The 27356-nt window shown below is 44.4% G+C and overlaps 1 protein-coding gene across 1 annotated transcript in view; it reads left to right on the forward strand.

Moving 5' to 3' along the window:
• Positions 1 to 27356, forward strand: part of Tbc1d9 (TBC1 domain family member 9) — a 95925-nt gene that overhangs the window by 41316 nt on the left and 27253 nt on the right. The window contains exons 3-7 of the mRNA XM_050161573.1: positions 12397 to 12515; positions 19575 to 19803; positions 20207 to 20468; positions 22913 to 23120; positions 25951 to 26157. Of these exons, the coding sequence (XP_050017530.1) occupies positions 12397 to 12515; positions 19575 to 19803; positions 20207 to 20468; positions 22913 to 23120; positions 25951 to 26157 (1025 nt within the window). The remainder of the gene's footprint in view (positions 1 to 12396; positions 12516 to 19574; positions 19804 to 20206; positions 20469 to 22912; positions 23121 to 25950; positions 26158 to 27356) is intronic.

Genomic DNA, 27356 nt, shown 5'->3' on the forward strand with positions numbered 1-27356 from the left:
TGGGATGGCTTTGACAGTTTATATATATATATATTTTTTTTTTGAAAGATTTTTTTCTCATTTTATATACCTATCCCAGTTCCCTCTACCTCCCCTCTTCCCACTTCCTCTACCTTTCACCCACCCCTCCATCCACTCAAAGAGGGTAAAGTTTCCCATGGGGAGTCAACAAAGTCTGACACATCACCTTGAGGCAGGACCAAGATCAGTGAGCTCCCACTAGCTCAGGTCAAGTGTTTCTGTGGGTAACTCCTTATATCGTCGTTCCTCCTTCTCTTTGACTGGACTCTGGGAACTCGGCCCAGTGCTTAGCTGTGGATCTCTGCATCCGCTTCCATTGGTTGTTGGATGAAGGTTCTATGATGACAGCTAAGATAGTCACCAATCTGATTATAGCGGAAGGCCAGTTCAGGCATCCTCTCCACTATTGCTTAGGTTGTTAGCTGGGGTCATCCTTGTGGATTCCTGGGAATTTCCCTAGTGCCAGGTTTCTTGCTAGCCCCATAATGGCTCCCTCAATCAAGATATCTCTTTTCCTTGCTCTCTATCTCTGTTCTTCCCCTATTTCATCCATCCTGTTCCCTCATGGTCTCCTCAGTGCTTCCCTTCTCTCCTCCCTCACCTTCTATGAACATGCACGTGGAATGGAACTTGGGTCCACAAAGCTGGGTTGTTTGTTAATTACCTGCTGAACCAAGGTGTAGGAAAGGCGGGCTCTAATTGCTGGTGGCATAATTTATACCCCCCAAAGGATACACCTTCATTTTTCTATTAAGCGGTGCCTGTCACCACTGCATGACCTCATTGTAGTGAACCCAGGATGCCTTAGTCTTTTATGTATATTGATTACCCATAGAGACAGCCCAGAATTTCCTTACAGAAGACTCCAAGGAAGTGACAGCCATTACAAAGTCCCATCCACCCCCAAATGACTCTTTCTTAACGATTTTCAATTTGTTCTAACTTGTGTTTGAAACCCGGCTTCCTAACTTTCAAAACGGAAGTCCTGACCCTGCAAGCATTTTTTTTCTTTGATATGCTGACTTTGCTGCTTGTGATTTTAGTATTAAACTGAAGAGTTGGTAATTGGTAGGAAAATATGTCAGAGGCTTTTAAATTTATGGGGTTTTCGCAAATTTTTGTAAAAGAAACTTGGAGAGAAAATTGGGTTCACTTCCTTGGAAAGTCATAAGCTACCAAAGCTTTGTCCTACACAGTGTTCTAAGTTATCCATGAGAGTGAACTGGATTAGGAGAGCATGACCATCCGTGTCTGCCTTTCATGTCTTGACATGGACTACTATCTGTAGACCAGCAGAACTCTCATCTGTAAACCCTGGGTGTATGATTTGCCTTAGATCTGAGACACTGAAAACTAGGCAAGGGAATTTTCTGGACCTGTGGATATGTGTGGCTTCCCGCTAACATGGCAATCATATGACCTGTAACAGTGTCGGCTGCATTGTTTGATAGATACCTCGCCTGTCACACAGCCCGGGACAGAGCCTTGGCTGGCTGCTCATTGATTCAGTCCAACATTTCTTTGCCCACCCAGAATCTCATCAGGGTCTTTTAAGCCATTGTCTTCAATGGACCCATCAATCGTCACCTTGTCAGCCATTATATTTTAGGAGGGTTAGGAGGGGTAGTGTTTGCATTCCCGGTTATAGCTGGCTATGTGGAGCTCAGCACTGGTTCTCACACCCCTGTGCTCTGTTCTGGCACCGTGCTGGCCTCGTGATTAGGCGTTCTTTTACTCAGTAGCTGTAAGACCCAGAGAATAACTAAACATTGCTGATCGTTCTGCTCCTGCTATTGCTACAGTAAACAAACAAAAAAAAAAGTCAGCTTAATTTTTCTTCCACACAAGATAGGCAACGTGGGAGTTGATAGGCGTTTTTAGAATCATTGTCTCAGTCTGTGTAGTTCAAAGACTATTCTCATATGTGTGCATGTGCATATGTGTATGAATTTTCATGTGTGTGTGGGTGCACGTGTGAGAGAATGTATATACGTGTGTAGGCATGAATGTGAGGGCCAGATAACAATGTAAGTTGTTGTTGTAGAATATTACTTCAATTATATAAGGATGTGTTGCTCTTATTTAGGCTGTATTTGTTTAGTTATGTAAAGGTGTGTTGCTGTTTCACCTTACCTGCCTAAGGCACCTGATTGGTCTAATAAAAAGCTTAATAATTGCCGGGCAGTAGTGGTGCACACCTTTAATCCCAGCACTCAGGAGGCAGAGGCAGGCTGATCTCTATGAGATTGAGGCCAACCTTGTCTACAGAGCGAGTTCCAGGACACATCCAAAGCTACAGAGAAACCCTGTCTCAAAAAAATAAGACAAACAAACAAACAAAAAAGCTTAATGGTCAGTAGTGAGGCTGTAGAGGGCTAGGTGGGTCTGGCAGTAAAAGAATAAGTGAGAAGAGAGAGAGAGAGAACAAGGGAGAAAGAGAGGAAGACACCCAGTCCCAGGCAGGCAAGCAGCTACCAGACAGACAGACAGACAGACAGACAGACAGACATGGAGTGGGATATAGAGGTAAAAGGCCCTGAGGTAAAATGTAGATGAAGAGAAACAGGATAAAATTAGTTAAAAAGCTGTTGGCAGAAGCTGCTCATTTGTTTCCCAGCTGCCCACACCAGAAATAATCACACAAACTGTATGATTACAACACTGCTTGGCTTACTAAGTTATGATTCTTATTGGCTAGCTCTTACATCTTAAAGTAACCCATTTCTATTCATCTGTGTATCACCATGTGGTTGTGACCCACCAATAAGGTTCCATTCTGCGCCTAGCGTTTGTCTCTTGCAGCGGCTACATGGCTTCTAACTGTCTTCACCTACTCTCTCGCTCCTCTCCTCTTGGAATTCCTGCCTTGCCCTATTCTGAACTACAATAGGCCCAAAACAGCTTCTTTATTAACCAATGGCATTCACAGCATTCAGAGGGGAATCCCACATCAAAGAGCTAGTGGGAGAAGCAGTCACAACTAATAGTAAGTCTCCATGTTATTATTTGGGAGCTGGCTGGTACCCCCGCCCCCCAAAAAAAGCTACTACAGACCACAGCAACTCTTATAAAAGAAACATTTAAATGAGGCTAGATTACAGTTTCAGAGGTTTAGTCCATTTATCATGGGGGCAAACATGGCAGCATGCAGGCAGACATGGCACTGGAGAAGGAGCTTGAGAGTTCTCCTTGATCTGAAGGCAGCGGCTGCAGGAGACTGGGACACCAGCCCTACCTTCAGCATACAGAAGACCCTAAAGCCTGCTTCCACAGCGACACACTCCCTTTAACAAGGTCACACCTCTCGGTAGTGCCGCTCCCTACGGGTGAAGCATTCAACATGAGTCCGTGGGGGTCATTCAAACCACCGCAGGCGTCTTTGCTCTTCTTTTATTTGATTAATTCTGAACATTGTATATTTGGAGACTAAATCACGTCAGACTCATTCAGCCTGCTCCACACCTGAAAACAGCACACGGCTGTTTTTAACCCTTAGAAGACTTAGTGGTCTTTGTGGTGAAGTTTGCAGACAAACGTTCTCTCTCAATCTTTTCCCCTCCTCCCCCCGAAAGTGAGAAAATTTCAGGGCAGCGCTGCAGTCTCAGGACCAAAGGCCAACATGGATTACTTGTCAATGCCACACAAGTGCTAACCACCAATCCCCGGGCCTTCCACCTCTGTTCACTCTCCGTCTTGACATTCCTGTCTTCTAACTTCGAGCACACCCCATGGTCTCGCAGGTGCCGTTTAGACCCGGTGAGTTTTCAGACCACAGTGGTTCAGTGTTTGCTATCATCATCACACATAGGATTGAAAATGTGCCCAGGCGCATGTGAGAAACCTACAGAAGCCAGTCTGTAAACCCTCTAAATGACAAGCTTCTCATTCTTCAGACAGTAGTAACTTGGAGGACATCAAACGTGAGCCTGGCTTTTTCCCAACGGAGCTTTCTGCCCTGCCTTTGGCTTCCGTTGTTTTCCCAGCTTAGTCCAGGTGGATCAGCTTGTTTTGATGGCTGTTTCAGTACACAGGACCTTTCTGGAAACTCAACAGCCTAGCCCTTTCTTTTGCTTCTGAATTCAAACACGTTTCCCCCAAACTGCTCCAGGAATAGGTCAGATCCTGTCAGTCATGGTGGCAGAGCTGCCTGTCAGGTCGCTTCAGTGTAGGGCATGAGAGTGTCGTGAGCGTGTGTGAAGGTCAGAGGACACCTTGTGGGAGTGGGCTCTCCCCTTTCACCTTGTGGATTCTGGGGATTGGATTCAGGTCAGCAGGCTTGCCAAGAGCGCCTTTACCCGCTAAGCCACCTCACACACTCACCCACAATATGTTTTGAGACAGTCTTACCATGTAGTCCTGACTAGCCTCAAACTCACAATGATCCTCCTGCCTGAGCCTCCTAAGTGTTGGGACTACCGGCTCGTGCCACCATGCTGGGCATCTGGCTTTCATCAGGGTGAGGCATTATGGGGGCATGGGTAGATGCTTGTCAAGCTGATGTGTGTGCACACACTATTCCTACAGTGGGAGTGGATGTGGCCCAGATACACATGCATGGCTCTGTATATAAAGACAATACTGAAAGTCATCCAAAGCTGTGCAAAGCTAAGACACATCTGTTCTGCCACGAATCTTAAACCTGATAGGTTTTTCTTAAGCCATGACAACCAAGGAATACTGAGGTTGAGTGGAGCCAATGGGCTAGATCATGTAAGGAAACAGGGAATCTAAATGTTAGGCTGAGGAGATAGTCTGATCAATAAAATTATTGCTGTGCAAGTCTGAGGACATGATAAATTCAATCCCCAGTGTCCATGTGAAAAACTTAGGTGTAGTAGCGTGTTCCTGTATCCCTGTGTCAGGAAGACAGTCGCCCCAGCCTAGCCTCACTCTTGAGTCCCATGACACGTAGTGGTTTCTGTCAGCTCGACAACTTGGGCGCTAGACTCACCCAGGAGACAGGCCTCTAGGGAGGCTCCTGTGGGACTCCCTTGACTATGCTAAGTGAGGTGGGAGGACCCACTCATTATGGGTGGCACCATTCCCTTGCTGTAATTCTGAACTGTGTAAATGGAGAAAGGGAACTGAGCCATGACCCTGAGTTCCTCTCCCTGTGTTTCAGAGTGTTGATGGGATGGAACCAGGTGCTTGAAGTTCCAGTGGCCTTGACATCTCTGCCGTGCTTCACTGAGCCCTTGAACTGTGGGCCACAATAAACCCTGTCTCCTTTAAGTTGTATTCACCAGAGTACTTTTTCACAGTAACAGGAAGAGAAACTTAAGAAAGTTTGTTCCAGGCCAACAAGAGACTCTATCTCAAAAATAATGTAGATGGCATCATTCCTCTGATGATGGATGCCCAAGGCTGCCTTTTCACCTGCGCACACACACATACACACACAGGTCATAGTGTGATTTCTTGTAATGGGCATAGTGTGCTAAGGTGCCATTCAAGAAGCAGACCTCCGTTGGCAAGCCACACCCAGCTTGTGATGCAGTAAGACAATGAACATCAAAGGCGAAAGCAGGCTGGAGGTTGTGTGGAGTGGATAGGCAGAGGTGAAAGCAGGCTGGGGGTCGTGTGGAGTGGATAGGCAGAGGTAAAAGCAGGCTGGGAGTCGTGTGGAGTGAATAGGCAGAGGCTCAGCAACCCTGTGCATCTGTCCATGAGCCTCTTTTCGAAGGTTCAGTGAATCTGCTCATGCCAACAAGCACAGATGGAACTGCAGGATGAGGGGCACTGACTGGGTTGGCGCTCACTCTGCAAGGTGCCCTTGATAGCAGCATCTCACAGCTCAGAGGGTCGGTGACCTCAGCAAAGAAGGGTTTGAGTTTTAGGTGAAAAATTCAGACAGTTTGAAGAAATAACCAGAGTACAGGAAGGTCCAGAGTTTTGTTTTGATTTTTTTAATTTCCAATTATTTAATTTTTTTTAATCTGAAGCATTAAAAATTTTGTCAAACTCCTCAAGTGGATTAGTTTCCTAATAATAATAATACATTTTGCGTTTGAAAGAATTCCCTGTAGCACAAGCAATAGAAACTCAGAGATAAATATTGGGGTTCAACCTGAAAATTAGAAAAGCAAAGCAGCCAGCCACTGGCTCTTATCGCTACCTCAGACTGAAATGGTGATCCTGCCCCCACGAATCCTCAGAGTGAGAATGAGTGTGAGAGCTGTCTCCTTACATCTTGTATTCCTCTCTAGGGCTGAGATTAAAGGTGTGAACCACTGCCAATCCTCTATGGCTAAATAGTGTGGCCACTGGGACTAAAGATGTGTTCCACCACTGCCTGGCCTATATAGTTGACTAGTGTGGCTGCTTTGCACTGACCTTCAGGCAAGCTTTATTTATGAAAAACAAAAATAATACACCACTATATTTCTCCTTTTTTGTCTAAAGTAAAAAAGGAAGACTGTAACTAATATAAGAAAATTACATATAATAACTATATATAATATATGCAGGCAATAAATCCATCAACAATGTCTAGTCCATTTGCATTTGACAAATTCAGAGAAAAATATTTCATTATCTATCCTAACTTTGTGAGTCCAAAGTCTTATACCTAATTTACTTTCTATCATACTTGCTTTCTGCATCTGATAAGAAAAACTATAGCTATAACTAGCTAGTCTTTAACTCCCTCAGAGACCCAAGAAGGAATATTAACTGATTATGATTAATTAATTAATTAAGCAGTAAGTATAAGCAAGAGATTTCCAAAAATTGTGAGAAATGACAGAAACAGTTGACTTCCTGGACAGTCACCCAAAGTTCTTCTGCAATGTTGAGGCATCAATCTTCAGCCTACAGGCCTAGAATGCCTGACACACTTTTCCATGAAGCAGGGTTTTTGAAGGACTTCCCTACCTTGTTTGGGCAAGGTTTGGTGGTCACTTTCTTTTGTGTCCTGCTTGTCACATTAGGGAAGCATACTGTCAGCAGTTGAGGCAAGACTAATTTCTTGCCCAGCAGTTTACTTTTGCCACAAGGAAAGCAAACTCCACGTGGAGTTTCTTTGATGCCCATTATCTTCTCTGAGGCAGATTGGTGCTGCCAGGAGCAGATATACCTCATTGTCATAAAAAGAAAAGAAAAGAGAACCAATGATATTAAGATACCTTAAATGCCATATTCTGTAGATCTCTGAAGTATTTGAAGATGACCTGTGTATTTAAAAATGTATCTCTGTTTGACCTTGAAAACACATCTAATGTGTCTACAAGTTAGATTTTTAATAGTTGACTATTTACTAACCTGCATTTTCTTATTATCCTAAATAGTTGGTAATAATAGCTTTCAAGGACTATAAATTTGAATTACAAAGTTAAATGAACTATATAGGTACAATACCTTGAACAAGAATAGACATGTGGTGTGTGTGTGTGTGTGTGTGTGTGTGGCATTAGGTTCTTTAATTGATCTGAGGAGGAGTTTCCTCTATGATGGCAGGAAATGACTGAACTAAATTTGGCATAGGATCCTGTGAGAGGCCCCTCATGGAGTTTTCTAATGGCAAAGGATTGGATTACCTTGAGTATTCCTTGTTGACCTACCTTCATTAGTCAAATATTTACCTTTGCCACACCTTCTACATAATCCAGAAGGGAGGGACATTCTGAATGGATTTTCTTAGAAAAAAACATTGTTTCTAGGAATGCCCTGTCTACAGTCACTTTAGTGACCTTGTTTGCCACAGTTATTACATTTGACATTTTTATTTTTCTTTAACCTCTGGAAATCTCCACTACTATCCATATCATCGTAGTCATAAGATTCAATATTAATGATGTCTCAAGTCCATTCCTCCAAAGGTGCTGACCTTGTTTTTAGTGGCCTAATTATCCTTTTTCATTGAGAAATAACATTTTCAAATGCTAGAGATTCAATTATTATTTGTCTAGTTTCTGCATTTGGTATCATTCTATTTATTGCTGAAGCCAATCTCTGTAAGAAATCCATAAAGGCTTCCTTTAGGCACTGTATAACTTTAGCAAATGACTCAATTTTCTTTCCTTTTCTCCAGTTCTGTCCCAAGCATTCAAAGCTGCTGTGCAGCATAAATCCAGGATATGGTCATCATCTACAGTTTGTCTTTTTATAGTAGCATATTCTCCTCCAAGAATTTGATCTTGGGAGATTTCCCTACCTCTAGCTTTACTCCATTGTTCAATAATCTTTGCTTCTTCTCTGAACCACATACTCTATTGTAATTTTGGACCTGGCTCTAAAACACCTTTAACCAATTCTAACCATTCTTTAGGGATAATTCTATTACAAACTGACCATGAGTTTAATATTTGTTTCACAAAAGGTGAATGCATGCCATATGAGACTATTACTTCCTTGAATCTCCTTAATCTAATATTGGCATAGGAATACAGTTTGTTGTAACAGTGCCTCTGCCATTCGGCGATTCCTGTAAGCTTACTGAATATATTAATATTGGTTGTCTGAAAAGCTTAGGCTTTTCCTCCCTATTCTTATAATGCAATGCTGAAATTGGCTCTCCATTAAATTCTTCTGTCTCAATTTGAATATCTCTGTGATCTGTTTTATTAGGTTTTTTTCTAAGGCCTGCATTTTAGCACTCAGATAAACCAACTTTTTTAGTGATAAGACAAAAAAAAAATGATAAAGCTGATAATGTTTACAATTGAATTGCATAAATGCCTTCTCATTTAATTGTTCCATTTTCAAACTATCTATCATTTTATCATACAGAGACCCAAATCCCTCCATTGTAAAGGTTTTTCTCATTTTTTTAATGTGAAAATAACTCTTTACATTAACTAATTCCTCCCTTTAAGAATTCCTAATTTGTAGTTAAGAGGTTTCTGTCCTGCCCAGTTTCTGCAGTCCTTAGGTCCCAAAGAAAAATCACACAGAGGTCTACATAAGTTATAAACTGGTTGCCCTATAATCTCAGGCTTCATATTACTCTTATAACTTATATTAACCCATTATTCTTATCTATGTTAGCCACATGGCTTTTTCAGCAGGGCAGGTCATATCCTGCTTTTTCAGTGTCTGTATAGACAGGACTGTGGAGGAAGCTTCCTTCCCAGAATACTCCTATTCTCATTGCCCCACCACTACTTCTTGTCTGGTTGTCCTGCCTATACTTCCTGCCTGGCTACTGGCCAATCGGCATTTATTTAAAAGATAATTGACTGAATGCATTGTCTTGCACCAATTTTCCCTCTTTTTAAGAAACAAGAACATCTATAGTCCATTTTTAAGAATGTGGGCATGTTTTCTAGGCTACTTCCTATTGGTTGAGGGTGCTGATAATCTTATGGCAACCTAAAGAAAATTTAGAATTATGATCAAGTCCTGACTGGAGTATTCTGTAAGTCTTGATTATCTCAGGCAGCAGTCTTGAACCTGTTCTAGATGTAGAACTCTGACATATGGGCCATCTGATCCTACCAGAGATTTCTCAGGTGGTCTTCCTTGATCAAACCTGATTTTTCTTAACTCAGAATGAATCTACAGTCTCTCATTTCCTGTGGAAGCAAAAGCAAAATCTCTTCTCCAAAGCAACATACCTTTTGACTTCAATTTTGAAGTCAAGGTATTTTCAAAATACCTATCTTAGATTAATTCAGCAGCATTTATAAGCAAATATTTTTTAGCAGCTGTTGCTTCTTCCTCAGCATTCAAACAATTCAAAGAGAACATAATAACATACAGTTTCAAGATTCTCTGTGTATTTTTCATCTTTACATGGCTTTATTTTAACCTCTATTTCTTTTATTTTTACTTTTAACTTTTGGCTTTTTGAGACAGGTTCTCTGTGTATCTTTGTCCTTGAACTCACAGAGATCCACTTGCCTCTGCCTCTCAAGTGCTGGTCTTAAATGTGTATCCTACCACACCTTGAATTCACAGAGATCTCTCTGCCTCTGCCCCCAAGCGTTGGGATTAAAGGTGTGTACTACCACACTAATTATCTTACCAAATCTACTGATGATATTGATGAAGATGTGGGGCTTATTGCTGCTGCATAGAACAGTAAAGGTCTGACTGGATTTCAGAGCAGCTACCTAGTTTGGTAGCAGCTAGAGAAGAGAGCTCAGGGATAACCCATAGGGGAGGGAGGGAGGGAGGGAGGGAGGGAGGGAGGGAGAGAGAGAGAGAGAGAGAGAGAGAGAGAGAGAGAGAGAGAGAGAGAGAGAGAGAGAGATGCCTATCTAAAAAATGTGCAGGGATTGGGAAAAAGCACATGTGGTGAGGGGCTACCTGAAGACAGAACAGAACCATCCAGTCTAGGGCTGTTGAGTCTTGTGGTGTTTGGAGCTCAGCTTCTTCTGGAGTTTGGGTGGCAGCTGGAGACTGTTTCAGAGAGGCTACAACACTCACTCAGAGGCTTGGGAAAAAAAGAAAAGAAAGGCTAGCCAGGTGGAGCTAGAGCCCCAAGTGTAGCTCCAGCCTGTCAGCCTGTGCTAGTGGCTTTTTCCTGAATTCATACCCCAAATGTTGGGCACCAAATGTAACATGCGTGATAAAAACCCAGAGACAGATATTGGGGTTCAAACTCAAGATCAAACCAAAATGGCAATCCTGCTTCCATGAATCCTCAGAATGAGACGGAGTGTGAGACCTGTCTCCTCCCATCTTATATTCCTCTCTAGTGCTGGAATTAAAGATGTGCATCACCGCTGCCCAGCTTTTAACTAACTAGTGTGGCTGCTGGGATTAAAGGTGTGTGCAACCACTGCCTGGCCTGTATGACTGACTAGTGTGGTTGATTTGCAATGACCTTCAGACCAGCTTAATTTATTAAAACACAAATAATATATCACTCTAATTCCCCACTTTCTAAACTGTCTATAGACACTCTCCCTTGTGCTGTCCACAGGACTAGTCTGAGGGGGAGGAGGAGCCATTGTTCGTGTGTTCATTTCTTTGAGATGGATATTAAAAACTGTCTAAAGATAGCCAGCTCACTCATGCTAGCCAGATGGAGGGGCCAGGCTTACTTGAGTTGCAGGTATTGCCATAGCCTTGTGTGGTACTGGCATCATGTCGCTCCTACACATGCTTGTCCTTGGCTCAGAGCCATGGAAAGTGTCTTTTATGCAGAAGATCTCTTCAGGGGCTCACACGACTGCCCTGATGAGAACCAATTTATTCGCATTTGCAAGAGCATCCTTTTTGCAGTTTTATCTTTTATTGACGTCCTTGGGAATGAAGGCCATGCACATGTTCACTGAGCACCCAAACCAGCCTCACTTAAGTATCCATTATCAGACATTTTAGTGTCTAGTCCGAAAGTGAGAGAACGTGAACTTGGGTTTCCTTTTTCTTTCTGTCTTCCCTCCAAGAGTGGTCCAGAGGTGCCTGGAGCATGCCTGTCAGTCTTAAAGATACTTTAGTTCTGAGATGAGAGATCTGAGTGTAATTGCAGGTAGCACCCATGTCTCTCACCCTTCTTCCTTTGTTGGGAGTCAGCTTGCAATAGCCTGACTTTCTACTGGACATTCTTGAGATTCCCATTAAAAGATGAGTTGGGGATCTTAGGCAGCATCCGAAGAACCAGTGGCACCAGAAACTCGCTCCTCTCCTCCGTGTGGAGACAGGAAGCACTTGCAATCGAGATGTGTAACTGAGGGTGGTTTATCTCTACAGCCTCTACCCCGTGGGATCATGATAAAGGGAGCTTGCTTATTCTAGCATTGCCTGACTTCATCCCGACGGTCACTCTGTTATACGCTGCAGGGTAGTTACATTACATATATTACAAGGCTAGGATGGTTTAATTTGGAGGTTTCCAAGTGAGATGGCATGTGTTTCTTAGCAACTGGCAGAAATTAGTGACTAGGTTGGAAGCTGCAAGGATGAGCTCATCTCTGTGCTTCAAGGCAGCCGCACTGGGGAGGGTGGCTACCGTCCTCTAGCAAGGCTCTGCTCTCATCTCTCATTCAGAACGGAACAAGGCTCATTTTTTTTTTTCACATTATAATATCTCCATGGGCACACCATTGCTCACCCGTGCTGTAGCTTAGCACAAAAAGCTCACATCTTGACAGGATCTATGTCACCTTGTAAGCTGTATATTCTGGAAGGGGGAATAAAAGAGCTAAATTCCCAGCTCATACGCCTTTGTGGGTATGTGGCTTCGTCAACTGAATCATCTCGGTTTCTGGAATGACCTCGCTCGCATAATCTGAAACCCAGTACTTGCTCTTGGGGGTCCTCATGTTTGTTGTCTTGTGTGTCTCTTCTCTGGGGAGTCGAAGTCAGAACTCCGGGACGGGCAAGCAATCTCCTCTGCCAGTGTTGGATACTGGTGAAGTAAGCCTGGTTCTTAATATGCCTCTGGCATGAAACTTGACATCTGCCGCTGTCCCCTCTGCTCCCGTGCAGGTGGCTCCAGGAAGGAGGTGACTGAGCACTGGGAATGGCTCGAGCAGAATCTATTGCAGACGCTCTCCATCTTCGAGAACGAGAATGACATCACCACATTTGTAAGAGGAAAAATACAGGTAGTGGTAGCCTTTTCATTTTGCTTTCATTGAATGTTGTTGAAATATGTAGCGTGTGTGTATAAAATTCTCAAAGGATAAAAAAAAATACTTTTAAACATACCAAAGCCCTTCAACTGGAAAAAAAAATCTAAACTTCACAGAAATATTGCAAAAATAAGAGCTGTATATGACGCACCTGTGTGCCCTTCGCTCAGACTTGTCTTGTCCTTCCACCCCGCTTCGGATTCTTAAAGCTAACCTTTAAGAGGGACTTCCTCCTGAATCCTTCAGTGTGTGCTTTCCAATGTTGATATCTGATGAAAACAAATATCATTTACCAGTGTGTATAAATGCATCATTTTTACAGCACTTTAATAGTTAGTATATATTCTAATTTTTAAAAAATTAAATTTATTTATGTGTACAGGTGTTTTGTGTACATGTGTGTATGTGTACCATGTATGTACTTAGTGCCCTCCAACATCAGAAAAGGGCATCAGAGCACCTGGATTTACTGATGCTTGGAAGCTCCCATGCGGGTGCCAAGAACCAAACCCAGTCCTCTGCAAGAGCAGTCAGTGCCCTTAACTGCCGAGCATCTCCACAGTCCTGTGTATTCTGATCTAAACGGGGTTGATTGTACCCTCGATGGCTGTGGGTTTCAGCCCCTAAGGGAACTGAATTTAGTTTGCATCTCTTCAGTCTGGAACATTTTCTCAGCCGTTCCTTATGTCTATGACATTAATGTTGTTCAACTGTGCACTTCTGGTTTTTAGAAAAGGATATTTCATTTGAGGCTCTGTCAGATGTCTCTCCGTGATTGAATTCAAGTTCTGCCTTCCTGGAACAGCGTGCTACTTAAGCAATCTTGTGTCCTCCTTGGGCTGTCGTGTCCTGAGGCACGTGATACTTATCTGCCACCTGCTGGTGTCATGAACCCATTCAAAGTGGTGTCCATTTTCCACTGTAGAATTCATACTTTTATGTTTACATATTTCTATAGGGAGATATTTTAAACGATAAATAACCCAAATTTTTGTCAAATTTTCCCTGTTGGTGTAGTATCCACTCATTTTTTAAAAATCCAAATGGTTCTTCAGGTAAAAGTTTGTAAATGATGGTTTTATTAAATATGAAATTGGCACTGACAGACTACTATTAACTACAGATTCACAGTGGTTCATACTCAGCTCTGTAGAAAAAGTGTGTACAGGAACCCCAGCCTGCTTCTCATGCCCGGCCTTCCCTCAGAATGGAGAGACAATCTCCATTTAGAGACTAAGAAAGGGGGAGGGGACTAACACATTGGGAAGGGCCAGACACCACAACTTAAGAGTGTGTGTGTGTGTGTGTGTGTGTGTGTGTGTATAATTGGGAGTTGTGTGGTGAAACTCAGACTCTATGTAATGCATGTATGTGAGTATAGAAATCAGGAGAGCTTTTAATTGTGTCATGTGTGAGGGGCTGGAGGAAAGAGGGAGAAGACACACAGACATCTGACAACACAGGTCACCAGGGCCCATGTCACAGTCCTGCCTCTGAGGCTGCCATCTCTGTATAATATAAAAAAAGATATTGAGGAAGAAGCAAGCTTCTGAGGGAAAGACAAATTATGTCAAGTAGCTTTTCTTCTCGTTACATTAAATATGTCAGGTTTGCTTCCCCTGGAACTATTTATGAGGAGGGAATTCCCATTAAAGCAGTAAATATGTAAAATAATGTCATTCGTGTACAAATGAGTGGCTTGCCGGGTCACAGATTGCCCAGTACTTAAGGGGACTAGCAGGCTTATTTGTTATGGGATCTAACTAACTTCTGTAAAGTATAACTATGACAGTTACCTAGACAGGCGACAGGAATTCTAGTGCCATACACAGCATTTTGCATGCTTACTTCTAGATGCTTCAACATGTTGATCACAGTGGTCGTATTCTGTGTTCCTATGCTGCCTTGACTAGTATCTACTCTATATAATTAGAGTTGTTGGGTTTTTTTATTCTTTTTGTTTGTTTTTGTTTTGTTTTAATTTTTTTTTTTAGACGGGTTTTTCTGTGTGTCCTTAGCTGTCCTGGAATTAGCTCTGTAGACCAGGCTGGCCTCAAACTCAGAGAGATCCGCCTGCCTCTGCCTCCCAAGTGCTGGGATTAAAGACGCCGGCCACCACTGCCTAGCTAATTATAGTTGTTTTAACCGAATATAACTCTCCATAATTAACTTCATTTTGTCTTTCTAGAAGTTACTTTTGCTTCTAAATTAGCAGGGGACAGGCAGACAAATAAAGATCCAGTCACCACTTTAGTTTACATGACTTCTGCCACAGATTCTATTTCTCCGACCTCCTTTAGGATAGAGGTTAACAGATAAAGCGATGAAAACATTGTAACAAACCCAAACTCTTTAATGGACTGTAAGCATAAGTTGTTGTGCCAGAATCCCCGGGCTTGCTTTCGCTCTCACAACTTTTAAAGGCTCATTTTATTATTTTCATCAGGTGTATGTACCTGTGTCTGCGAGGCATCTGTGCCCAATAGCACAGGTGCCTGCAGAGCTGGGGTTACAGGCTGGTGTGAGCCACCTGAGGTGTGGCCTGGGAACCGAACTTGGGTCCTTTAGAAGATCAAGCAGTACTTGCTCTTAACCTGAGTCATCTCTCCTGCCTGTTGCTAAAATGGCTTTGCAATTTAATGTCCTCATGCTTTAATTATCTGTCCTCGATTATAAAGCTAAACATTTTCTCGTGTTTACCAAGTTTGGGGGGTTGTTTGTTTGTTTGGTTGGTTGGTATGTGTATTTGCTTTGTTTTGTTTTGGGACAAGGTCTCGTTATGCAGGCCTGGCCCGTCTAGAACTTACTGTGTAGACCAGGCTGGTCTTGAACTCCTCAAGATCTCTCTGCCTCTGCCTCCCAGGTGCTGAGATTAAAGCATACACCACAATGGCTAGCGTCTGGTTTGCCAAGTTAATTTTATTCTTCAAGTACACCTTTACACAGTTAAATTTACATGAAGCAGCCAGTGGGTTAGATACATTGAGCTTCTGAGTTTGTGAGCAGCTGTTGTCTAGAACCAGAGTGATTTATTTTGTACTAAGTAGAACCCGTAGAACTTTGATGAAGAAACATTCCATCCTGTGTTCCAGCAACCTGGCCTTCTGGCTGAGCATTCACAGAAAAGCCTTAAAGAGGGCTTGGGCATTCTGGACTCTGTCTTTTCCTAAAGGTGGGAAAGTTGGAAGAGAGGATTGATCTATTGATGAATTACAGTAGGCTCCGGAGTGTCTTGGTTTTTTACTTTCATCAATCTATTCATCCTTAAAAACATGTTTAAGTTTAAATGAACACTCTAGAAGTTGGTATTTAGCATAGTGTTTTTGTACCAAGGCATACAGAGCCTTTCCTGTGGTCTGCTGTGTATAACTTAGTATTAATGTGCTCCCTATTCTGACTTAGTAAGAGATCCGCCACAGAGCAGCAAATAGAAGCGCACTTGAGGTTTCCAGGCTGGTTCCAGGCTGCTGGGGTTGCCTAGGAAATGCTGATGCTGCTTCCTGTTTCTGGGTTCTCCTCCTCTTAGTTGTGTGTGTCTTCCTATTCACTTCTTCTTCCTTCCATTCGTTCTTCCTTCCTTCCTCCTTTCTTTTTTATTTCTTTCTTTGTTTTCTTTCTTTCTTTTTTTTTTTTTTTTTTTTTTTTTTTTTTTTTTTTTGCTTGGAAACAGTCTCACTCTGTAGCCCAGGTTGACCCAGAAGTTACTATGTAGCCCAGGCTGGCTTCCAACTCATCAAGATCCTTCTGAACTCCTCCTACCCGGTGATCCAATGCCCTCACACCACCTCTGGTTGTCTGACGTTCTTCATGTAACTCTGCTGATGCCTGTTCATGCCTAGAATAACCTGGGTCCAACTCCTCGGCCTCCATGGACCTCAGCATCCCTGTTCTCTCCAAGGGTTTGTAGCAGAACTAATTAGAGGAAAACAGTCTTATCTTAGGTATTCCCCCAGGATAGAACCTCGCTATTTTGGATGCCAGCCATACTGCTACCCTGGGTGATGATGGACGAGCCCACAACTGGAAAGTTAGTTTTCTAAATGTCAACACTGTGAAACAGTGTAGATTCTTCAATCCACAACTGAGATCATACAATAAAAAAAAATATGGCTCCTAAAGATATAGTCTCACTTGGGAGCCCAACATATTTCTCTTCTAAGACTATCGAACTGGATACCTTTTGATGTTAGGTAACGTAAGGTTCAAGACACTAGTGTTACAACTCATATTTAATGGCTGAGGAAAATATAAACAGAATCCAATGTAAATTGAAAGAGCATAGAACTGAGAACATTTAGATGGAATTACGTGTTGCTTAGTCTCCCAGGGAGGAGAGGTGACGGGTGGGGGATGGTCAGGGAGTGATCTTGTGTTGTGGGTTCAGTTCAGGCTTTGGTAGGACTATTGCTGGCAAGTCTTCGTTTCAGAACATGGCTGTACAAAAGCTGAGTGGGCTGAGAATCTTAACGGGAAGCCACTGTGATAATTCTGGCTTGTGCTAGAGGTCTAGGGGTGGCCCTGAAGGTAGAATAGATTGAAGATGAGCCGTGAAGTTGTGCTCACGTAGGGATTCTACTGTTTGCTCTTAGCTGTGTGTCCAAGACTTTCAGTCAGATGAAAGGTGATGAGGATTTTTGGAAGACTGGGGCCTTCCCTTCTGCCCCCACGGCAGTCCCCAAGGGAAAAGGTGTGGCAATGGACATGAAATTCAGGAAACCATTTCATTGGATGACACAGGGAATCGCCAGTGCTTTGTGTGAGGGGAAAGAATCATAGCTAGAAGGTTCACAGAGAGGTGGGAATTCACTAAAGCAGCCTTGGGGGGTTGGTGATGTGCCTGAAACAGTCACAGGGGACTCGGAGTGACAGGATCAGAGCCTAGAAGGTGAGGGTTTAGAGGGGACCTTGGGCCGGCTGGGGCAGAGCTCTTCCTGGGAACTCTTCAGACCCTGTACAATGAAGGAAAAGCTGGTGCTGATTGGATTCACGTGAATGTGACCTAGTGTCTCTGGTGTGACGGCAGTGGTGAGCTACTTAGGTCATTGATTATAAGAATTATGGAGTCAATTTTTTCTAATTAGCCTTCCTTTTTTTCATATGAATGTTTTGCATGTGCAGGTATGTCCTGTGCATCATATATGTGCCTTGTGCCTGTGGATACCAGAAGAGGAAGCTAGATGCCCTGGAACTTGAGTTAGGGACAGTTGTGAACCACCATGGGGCTGCTGGGAATTGAACCCCAGTCCTCTGGAATACAAATGCTCTTAACTGCTGAACCCTTGCTCCACTTTCTAAAAGTCAACTTGTGTGTGTGTGTGTGTGTGTGTGTGTGTGTGTGTGTGGTTGTGAGGTGGGTGCATGTGCACGGATGGACATGTGTAGAGGCCAGAGGGCAACGTTAGGGTGTTCTTCTCTATTGTTCTCCACCTTATTTTATGAAACAGTATCTTTCACAGACTCTGGAAGTCTCTAATTCAGCTAGACAGGTTAACCCCGAAGTCTCCAGGTCTCCCTGTGTCTCCGTCATCAGACCTAGCATTAGAGAGATGGCCTCCACAGATAGGTTTCCGTGTAGGTTGCGGGCAGTCAAATTCAGGTCCTCCTGCTTACATGGCAACCACTTTACTAGCTGATCCAGGCAGCTATCCTGTCCCTCAAAATTTGTTTTAAGAGGATGTTTGTGGGGAATATGAAGGCTACGCTGGAAGAATGAGAGCCAGTAGATAGCCTGAAGGCCAGGAATTATAGCTATATAATGATCCTGTTGTGAGCGTTTATCCTGAAGGACTTGGCCATATCTGGGGAAATCCCAGGGTTTTCACAAGTTCACACAGATACAGGGGACCCTCTGGGCCCTGAATCCACAGCTATTATCCTCTGAAGTCCAGACTGTTCTGATGAGAGTGAGATCAGAGAAGGTAAAGAGGGAATATGGACCAATTTTATGATTACAAAGTCAACCATGGGATTCAAGGGAGCCTTATCTTTTAAAAAATATTTTATTTTGTGTATGTATATGTATATTTTATTTTGTGTGTATATATGTTCATATGTATATTTTATTTTGTGTGTATATATGTGTATATGTATATTTTATTTTGTGTGTGTATATGTGTATATGTATATTTTATTTTGTGTGTGTATATGTATATGCATGCTCACACACGTGTGTTGCCATGTGTACCGCAGTGCCCATGTGGAAGTTAAGAGGACAACATGCAGGAGTCTGCCTCTCCCTCCACCGTATGGGTCCCGGGGATTGAACTCGGATCATCCAATTTGACAAGTGCCCTTAGCCACTGAGCCCGAGGTAGCTTTCTTCTCTAAAGAGATGCACAATAAACAGTCTTCAGGGAGTTGCAGAGGATTTGGCTAGCAGCTAAATGGCTTCTCAGGCGACCAGAGTGATTCAGCAGCAGAATTAGATGAGCCCAGTCACTTGCTATGCAAACATTCTATCTCCTGCCCAGCTGCCCAAGAATCTCGTGTCTAACTGACTTCTCTTCCTGTATTCATCTGTTTCCAGCGCCGATGACTCCTGAGGTGGGGGTCTCCGGTCAGATGTCCATTAGTGATGACGGTCAGTCCTTTCTCCCTTGGCCAAACAAATGGCGATTCTTTTTTATATAAAGGCAGAACTGACCTTTATGATAACCCTATCGTGATGCACTTAATAAAAATTAAGCTGGCAAGGGCCTTTTATTTCCTTATTTTAAGACAAACAGCTTCACTCCTAGTGAACATAGGCAACAATGAGCACCAACGGATGGGCAGTAAGATCCTTGGAGAATCTTTTAGTGCGGAAATGCTGCTGGTTAATTGGCTAAGCGCGAAGGCTCTTGAGAAGCAGAAACAGGAGGACCACAGTGAATCCAAGGCCAGGTTGGACAGCATAGTGAGTTCCAGGCCAACCTGGGAGCTAACCGGAAGCTTAGAATCCGGTGGGTTGCCTTGGAAGGGAATTAATCTTTAAAACAAATCCGGTCTTAAACGGCCGTCATAATTCCACCCGTCTGCTTTGCCCCCACTTAGGGCATCATCGCAGAGTACAACAGGATCAACGACGTGAAGGAAGATGACGACACCGAGAAGTTTAAGGAGGCCATCGTGAAGTTCCACAGGCTGTTTGGGATGCCCGAAGAAGAGAAACTTGTCAACTACTACTCTTGCAGCTACTGGAAGGGGAAGGTTCCCCGGCAGGGCTGGATGTACCTCAGCATTAACCACCTGTGCTTCTCCTCCTTCCTCATGGGCAGGGAAGGTAAGTGGGTGCGCTTCCATGGGAGCCTTTGGGAAGTCCACGGAGGCTTTCCCAGAACTCATAAACCAAGTCAGAATACCAAAACCATGTATGTAGAGGTGAGTCGAGATCTCTTCCTGCCTATTTAATGAGCGAATTCCCTTATTTTCAATTCAACAACTGCAAACACATTATTCATTGAGCAGTTGAGGGTCACCAAAGGTATAGCTGGCATGACTTCAGTCTGTAATAATTCTGATCACAGAGTTTATTTGATACACGTTATAACTAACAAATGAGGCCACAAACATAGGGACTAGGAGCTCAGAAGAGTTTGTAGGGAAGGTTGGGAGCAGGGCTGTGAGGTTACCCGATCTGGAAAGGCACTACGTGGTGTTGACCGGACCTTGTTGCCTGTGCTCAGCCAAGCTGGTGATCCGGTGGGTGGACATCACTCAGCTGGAGAAGAATGCCACGCTGCTTCTGCCAGACGGGATCAAAGTGAGCACACGATCCAGTGAGCATTTCTTCTCCGTGTTCCTCAACATCACCGAGACGTTCAAGCTGATGGAGCAGCTTGCCAACATAGCCATGAGGCAGCTCTTGGACAATGAAGGATTTGAACAAGACCGGTCCCTGCCAAAACTCAAGAAGAAATCTCCCAAAAAAGTGTCCGCCCTGAAACGGTGGGTGAGAGGAACTGTCGAACTCAGGGATGGAAAAACCTTTCCATCCGCACAGGTCCTGAGTTCTGAGCAGCTTCCAGCTTGGGAGCTCTTTCCTGAGCGTAGGTACAATGGGAAAAGACGGCCCGAGCCACCCCTGGTCAGTGAGAGAGACAGGCAGGATGGGGTCCTCCACCACGCGGTGGGATCTCTGCTAGCCTTAAGTACAGAGGGCCCAGGATGACCTCACGTGACCTCTCACCAAGCTGCTCTTTGCTGGGTTCATGGGTTATAGACAGGTGTACATTTTGTGCAGAAGGATGGACACATGGGGGCCGCCCAAGAGAGAAAGACTAAGAACAGCAGGTCGGAGGCCAGTACACGGGCGGAGAAGCTGCAGGGAAGCCCGTAAGGCTGTGTGCACAAGTTGAAAGTATTGGCTCAGGACACCCCAAGACCAAGTTCTCGGCACAAAGGAGATTTATTTTCCCCAGAGGGACAGAGGACAGAGAATAAGAGACAAGGCCAGGAGCTAGAGGACGGGGGAGAAGGGGGCTGGAACTAGAGAGAAGGAGCAGGGTATTTGCCTAAGGCAGGGGTCAGGATGGGTGGGAACGAAAGGATTCCTCAGCGTAGAGAGGAAACGGACCCGGTACAGAGGGAAAAGGCAGTTTATAAAGGTACAAGAGGAACCCTGTGTTAAGATGAGGTGTTTTATTTTGATTGGGCATGTTAGAGTAGCCACAAGGGGGCGTTTGACTGCTGGACTTCAATTCTTTAACAGCTGGGCCTTGGTAATCAGCCTCGGGAATAAGAAAGTGTCCACAGAAGGGAATAGACCTGGGTGGCTAGCTTTAGGAATATAATCTAATACTGTTGTTGTTGTTGTTGTTGTTGTAGCAAGGCAGAGGGGGTGGAGGAGAAGGGTAAGGTCTGTCAGAGACACGCTTGCCATTCTCGGGTCGACTAGAGTCCCTTAGAAGGAGTCAGGGGAGAGTGTGCCCAAGGCATAAGGAAGGGCAGTTTTGATTGCATTGCATGGAGTTGCCTCCAGGACATCAGGATGGAGGTCGTTCCTGTAAAGTCCATGCAGGTGGAAAGAGTGGAACCCGAAAGGAGGTGGTTAGGATGTCTTTGAGGTTTTATGTGGGGTTTGACATCCTAGTGCACAACAGATTTATTAATTATCTTAATGAATTATATAGATGGCAAAAGTCAAAGGCAATTAACAGAGGAAACATCAAAGGCAATTGACGGAGAAGGGATAGATTTTTTTTTTTAAAGTTTGGAAAATCTTTGATGCTGTGTGACCTTTTCCACAGAGACAGGAACCAGTGCCCATTCATCCCAGATATAACACCAATGACCAGAGAAATGATTCACCCAAATCTAGCTTAGGGACCAGTGAGTTTATTGAGGTTGCCTCCAGGAGCCCAAGTTTGTCACTTAGAAGCCCACCTGGTGTGGCATCCACTCCTGGGGACGCCTGCGTCACCTTCACTGAGGTGTGGCCGCTCAGCCTGATGGAGGGCCTTCTCCCAGCAGTCGGTAACTCCTAAAGCCCTGGAAGGCCTGGTGGATGGTGCGTGTCTCTGCAGATCCTAGGCCTGGGAAGGTCATGTCTGAGAAGTCTCCCTCCTCCCTCTACGAGGGGGTGTTGCCATGCAGGGGATAGTGGCTACACCAGAAAACAGGCTGCATGCTGGAATCTGATGGGAATACTTCCTTGGTGAGGGTGGGTACCCTGGTTAAGGCTGAGGATAGAGCTTAAGAAAACAGTCTTCAGTGAGATCTCTACAAGGGAGGAGATGCTGATGCCTGCAGCTCCAGAGCCAATGAGGACAGAGGTGATTTTACAGACAGCAGAGGGAGGTGGGGGACCCTTCTGCACTCCCCTTCTTCGCTGTGGGAAGCCAGGTGGAAAACTAGGCCTTCTGTAGGCACGTTGGGCTGGAAGCCTGAGGGGAAAGGGTATCATCAGAGGCCTCAGGTGAGATCTAGAACTTGATCCTAGGTCTCTTCCCCCTGTGCTGTAGTTCAGGGTGGAGAGTGACAGCCAGCAGACTCGCTTCGCTGTTCATGATGTCATTAGGTCTTTCAGGGCTATGCAGACAAACCCTGTCTTAAAAAGCCAATCTTCAAAAATGACTCTGGATTTTTTTCTAAAGTCTGAAAACGTCTTTAGAAATTCTTGAGTTATTTAGAAAGAGAATGAGCTTCCTTCCTTGGTCCTAGTTTGTCCAAGATTTTTTTTTTTTTTTTACCATTTATCTATGTTAACTGAAAATGGCTGGATGTAGTAAAATGATGCTGTACTCTGAGATCGCAAGGTTGGAGTCCCGCCAAGATGCAGCTACGGAGCGAGTCTCAAAGGCTGAGAGGCGAGGGCTGGGATCAACGGGGCCATAGTGGGGAGGCACTGGTGCATCTCTCTGGTGACCGGAACTGTAGTTACTGGTTTGCAGTGATCTGGATGCCAGGGCGAAGAGTGAGCGGTACCGTGCCCTTTTCCGGCTGCCCAAAGACGAAAAGCTGGACGGCCACACCGACTGCACCCTCTGGACTCCCTTTAACAAGATGCACATTTTGGGTCAGATGTTTGTCTCCACGAATTACATCTGCTTCACCAGCAAGGAGGAAAACCTCTGCAGCCTCATCATCCCACTCCGCGAAGTAAGTGTCCAGTGGAGATCTTATTTTAGGACATCTGTTTATAAGGTCGTTGTCGGTTGTCTTCATTGTCTCTGTCTCCTTTGAGCAGGCTCTCTCTCACTGAGCCAGAAGCTCACCGGGTCAGCTAAGCTGGCTGCCAGTGATTGCGCTTGTCCCCAGCCCTGGTGCTGAGGCTGGCCAGATGCAGCCATGCTGAGCTGTAGGCTGGGCGGCATTCAAACTCCGCTCCTAACAGTGTACTTCTTAGCCACACCACACCATTGCTCCAACTGCTGCTGCTGCTGCTTTTTCTTCTTCTTCTTCTTCTTCTTCTTCTTCTTCTTCTTCTTCTTCTTCTTCTTCTCCTCCTCCTCCTCCTCCTCCTCCTCCTCCTCCTCCTCCTCCTCCTCATCCTTCTCCTCCTCCTTTTCCTCCTCCTCCTCCCCTTTCTTCTTCTTTCTTTCTTTCTTTCCTTCTTCTTCTTCTTCTTCTTCTTCTTCTTCTTCTTCTTCTTCTTCTTTCTTCTTTCTTCTTCTAACTCCTCTTCCTCCTCCTCCTCCTTCTTCTTTTTCTTTTTATAAGAAGTTTTTCAGTTGTTTGCCCTCAGTGAATACTAGCAATGCCTGTGATGGGCAGTGCAGAGCTGCAAGCCCTGTGTTTCCCAGTCAGTCACGCTCTGGTCCCTCTCAGAAGCTAAGGGGAGCAGAGCCTTTAGATTCCCCATGTGAAGAGCCCATGGTAAAGCTCTCTTCCACTCTGCTGCTCTTCTCTTTCTTTTTAAAGTGTTATCTGAGTAATCAGATTTTCTCTTTTTTTCCTGTATTTTAAGAGTAATGCATTATTATCATAGCAAATTTGCAAAAGTCAGATAATAAGAAGACAAAGTTCCCTCCTAGCACAGCCTTTCCTGTGCATTATTGTGTGTGTCAATAATTTAGAGAGAAATGTACGGGAGGTTTGAGTTTTACTTCACCTAACAGTGAGTATCCTTACATTATTTTCCCAAGTCATTAAATAGCTTTCTACAATGTAATTTTAATGACTATATATTATTGCATTAAATGTATGTACATAACGTATTCACCTATTTATCTAGGGCTGTGCCCCTTCACACCTGCTGTTTTCCCCATCACGTGTATAAATTTCCTTACGCTATAGATTACAAATTCCCTGAAGCTGAATTGGCCAATCACAAAGAACACAAACTACCACACAGTTGACAGATTCAGTTCCCTTTGGCATAGGTTTAGATAGCTAATCAATATTTGAACATATGTGGAGGCCAGGATAGTTGGCTGGGGGTGAATTCAGAGGTGGGGGGATCAACTACATTTACACTTAGTGATTCATATTTTTTCCTGAAAATTCACCTTGATTGATAAGTTTTTCACTTAGTTCTAAGCATAGTTTTCAATTGTGTGTGTGTGTGTGTGTGTGTGTGTGTGTGTGTGTGTGTGGACACCAAAGCCACAGCACAAGCAATGGAGGTCAGAGGACAATGCCTGGCTCTGACGCTCTTCCAGGGTGGAACTCGGATCTCCAGGCTTGCAGTGCAAGCCCTTCGCCTGCTGAGCTTAGCTGACCCTTACCCTTAGCATGATTTCCTTCGTCGGATTCTGCCTGGACACGGTATAGCAGTTACCCAGAGTGGCAAGAGAAATGCACTTTGGGATCAAGAATGGGCGTCGTTATCCAGTGTGCAGAGGAAGTTTAACTCTGCCCAGACTGCAGACCTCTGAGTAGAGAAAATGCTAGCATTAGATAGAAAGTCGGAGTTGTGATGGACATGCTACTTCATGTTTGCCTTAAGATTTTATCCTTAATATGCTAAAAAAAAAGAATCATTTTAGTACATTTGTGTTTTTTTGGGGGTTGATAAAAAACCTTGTTAAAAACCATCAGCACTGGGCTTAGGAGACCGCTGTCAGTAAAGTACTTGATGTTCAACCATAAAGACCTGAGTTGTCATCCTCAGGACCCACGTTTAAATTTAAGCATAGTAGTATGCTCCTGTTGGTGGCAAAGGCCGAAGGATTCCTGGCGCTCCCTGGCCAGTCAACCTAGAGAACTGGTGAATCAGTGAGCAACCCTGTCTCAAAAAGTAAGGTAGAAAAGTGATTGAGGGAGACATTCAGAGTCTTCTTCTGACTTCCCCTTGGCTGTGTGCACACACGCGTGCGCGCACACACATACACACACACACACACACACACACACACACACACAGGCAGAGTCTGCAGGTGTGTGGGGCTTCAGCTGAGATGTCTATATTGTGTCTGCTCCAGAACAAGTCCAGAACAAGTCCTTGAGAGCGCTCGCTGCCAGGCCTTGGCGTCTGTGTGACGCACCCAGTGGACTGGTAGCGTTTTTAAAGACATCCTAGCCTTTGCTTAATGAAAGGAGCCTGCACTGGAACTGCCTCCTCTCACTTATGAGGCCACAGCTAGGAGTCCTGTCTCCTTCGGCTCCATGAAATTTTAATGAAAAACGAGAATTTCTTTTCAGTTCTTGGCACCCTTGGCATCTGGGGCCAGTTTCTGCTGCAGACTTGCAGTCCACGGGGTATCGGGCAGCGTCCCTGGCAAGGCAGCTGTCATTTCTCCAGCTGTGACAATCAAATACGCCTCTGGTCGCTGAAAAAACACGCCCTAGTTTGGAAAAACCCAGAAAGATAGTTCTAGTTTCTGGTAGCGACTTCGATTTGATTTGTATAAGGCATTGTGTTTCATTGGAGCCGAGCTGGAAAGATGGCCGTTTGTCTGATGGTGGCACGGATAGCTCCTTCAGGGAGTTAGGACTCGGGCTCCTTTCCAGCCCTTCCCATGTAGTGCCCCGCTTCCTGTTTCCTCAGGTGACCATTGTGGAGAAGGCCGACAGCTGCAGTGTCCTCCCCAGCCCCCTGTCCATCAGCACCAGGAACAGAATGACCTTCCTGTTCGCCAACTTGAAAGACAGAGACTTCCTGGTACAGAGGATCTCGGATTTCCTGCAGCAGACGACTTCTCGAATCTACTCAGACAGAGAGTTCTCGGGAAGCTGCAACAGTTCAGATGACGAGGTCGGTGGGAGACACCCGAGCGTAGAGTGGGGTGCTCCTGTGGTCGGGCCTGGGGTGTGCACCTCCTTGTCAACTTGTTTGGCTGTCAAATTTAACAGCCGTACCAGGCCCCCAGCCCCAGTGCCCAGTGCAATATCTTAGCAAGATTGTTTTGTTATAAGGAATTAGTTTTTAGTCATAGATCTAAACCCTTCCCCCACCTTTATTTTTTGGTAATCAAGATTGAGCTAATGGTTTCACACATACTAGGTAAGTATTCTGCTACAGAGCTGTAACTCCAGACTTCACCAAGTTCTCCAGGCTGGCCTTGACCGTGCAATCCTCTAGCCTCAGCCTCAGCTGGGATTGCAGGCTTACACCTACGGGCCCGGTTTAAGCCTCTTTTCTTTAAATTGGAGTTATCATTAAGTGATTTGACCTGAGTACAAGGAAAGTGACTCTTTTCTATTTGGTAACTTCAGAGGCAAGGATACAGGAGTCTTAAGTGAAGTCAGGCCTGAAATACAGCGTTGTTATGGTGCTGGTTCTGTGATGAAATGCGTGTTAGACTACCATCCAGGGAAGCAGGAACCCCGAGAAGACAGGCACTACTAGGAAGTTTCTGTTAGCTAACCCATGTTTTAAAGATGGGAAGGTTGTGTGTACCATCCCTGGCCCTGCTGCCTGGCTGCTTAGGTAGCATTTTTGAGATGCCAGAAAGTTTTCAAGGCTTTTGCATCTTCCGCATCATGCTTCACAAAGAGACAAATCAATGAAACAGATAACCAGCCACTTTTGTTGAAAAAACACAAAGAAAATCCTTTATTGTATTAGTTTGCTACTTGACAATAGTACTTGGTTTCTCTGTAGATAATATAAATCTTGGAACTTTTTTTTTCTTTTTTTTTTTTTATTTTATTGAGACAACATCTCACATAGGCCAGGCTGTCTGGAACTTGCTGTGTAGCTGAAGATGACCTTGATCTTGGGTCCTGACTCCACCACACACTCACACACACACACACACACACACACACACACGCCACCACACCCAGTTCATGTGTTTCTGGGGGCAAATCCAGAGCACTGTGCCCAGTAAGCACTCTACAGCTGAGCTACATGCCCGGCCCTGGGAAGTCTATCTGAGCATTGAAATACTGTTGTTTATAACTTTTGCCCAGGATAACTCCTTAAAAAGTATTGACATGTTGGCAACAGCC

The sequence above is a fragment of the Alexandromys fortis genome, unplaced genomic scaffold (genome assembly GCF_014885135.2).
Source record: "Alexandromys fortis isolate MF-2015 unplaced genomic scaffold, M_Fortis_MF-2015_v1.1 scaffold_127, whole genome shotgun sequence".
In the NCBI taxonomy this organism is placed as follows: Eukaryota; Metazoa; Chordata; class Mammalia; order Rodentia; family Cricetidae; genus Alexandromys; species Alexandromys fortis.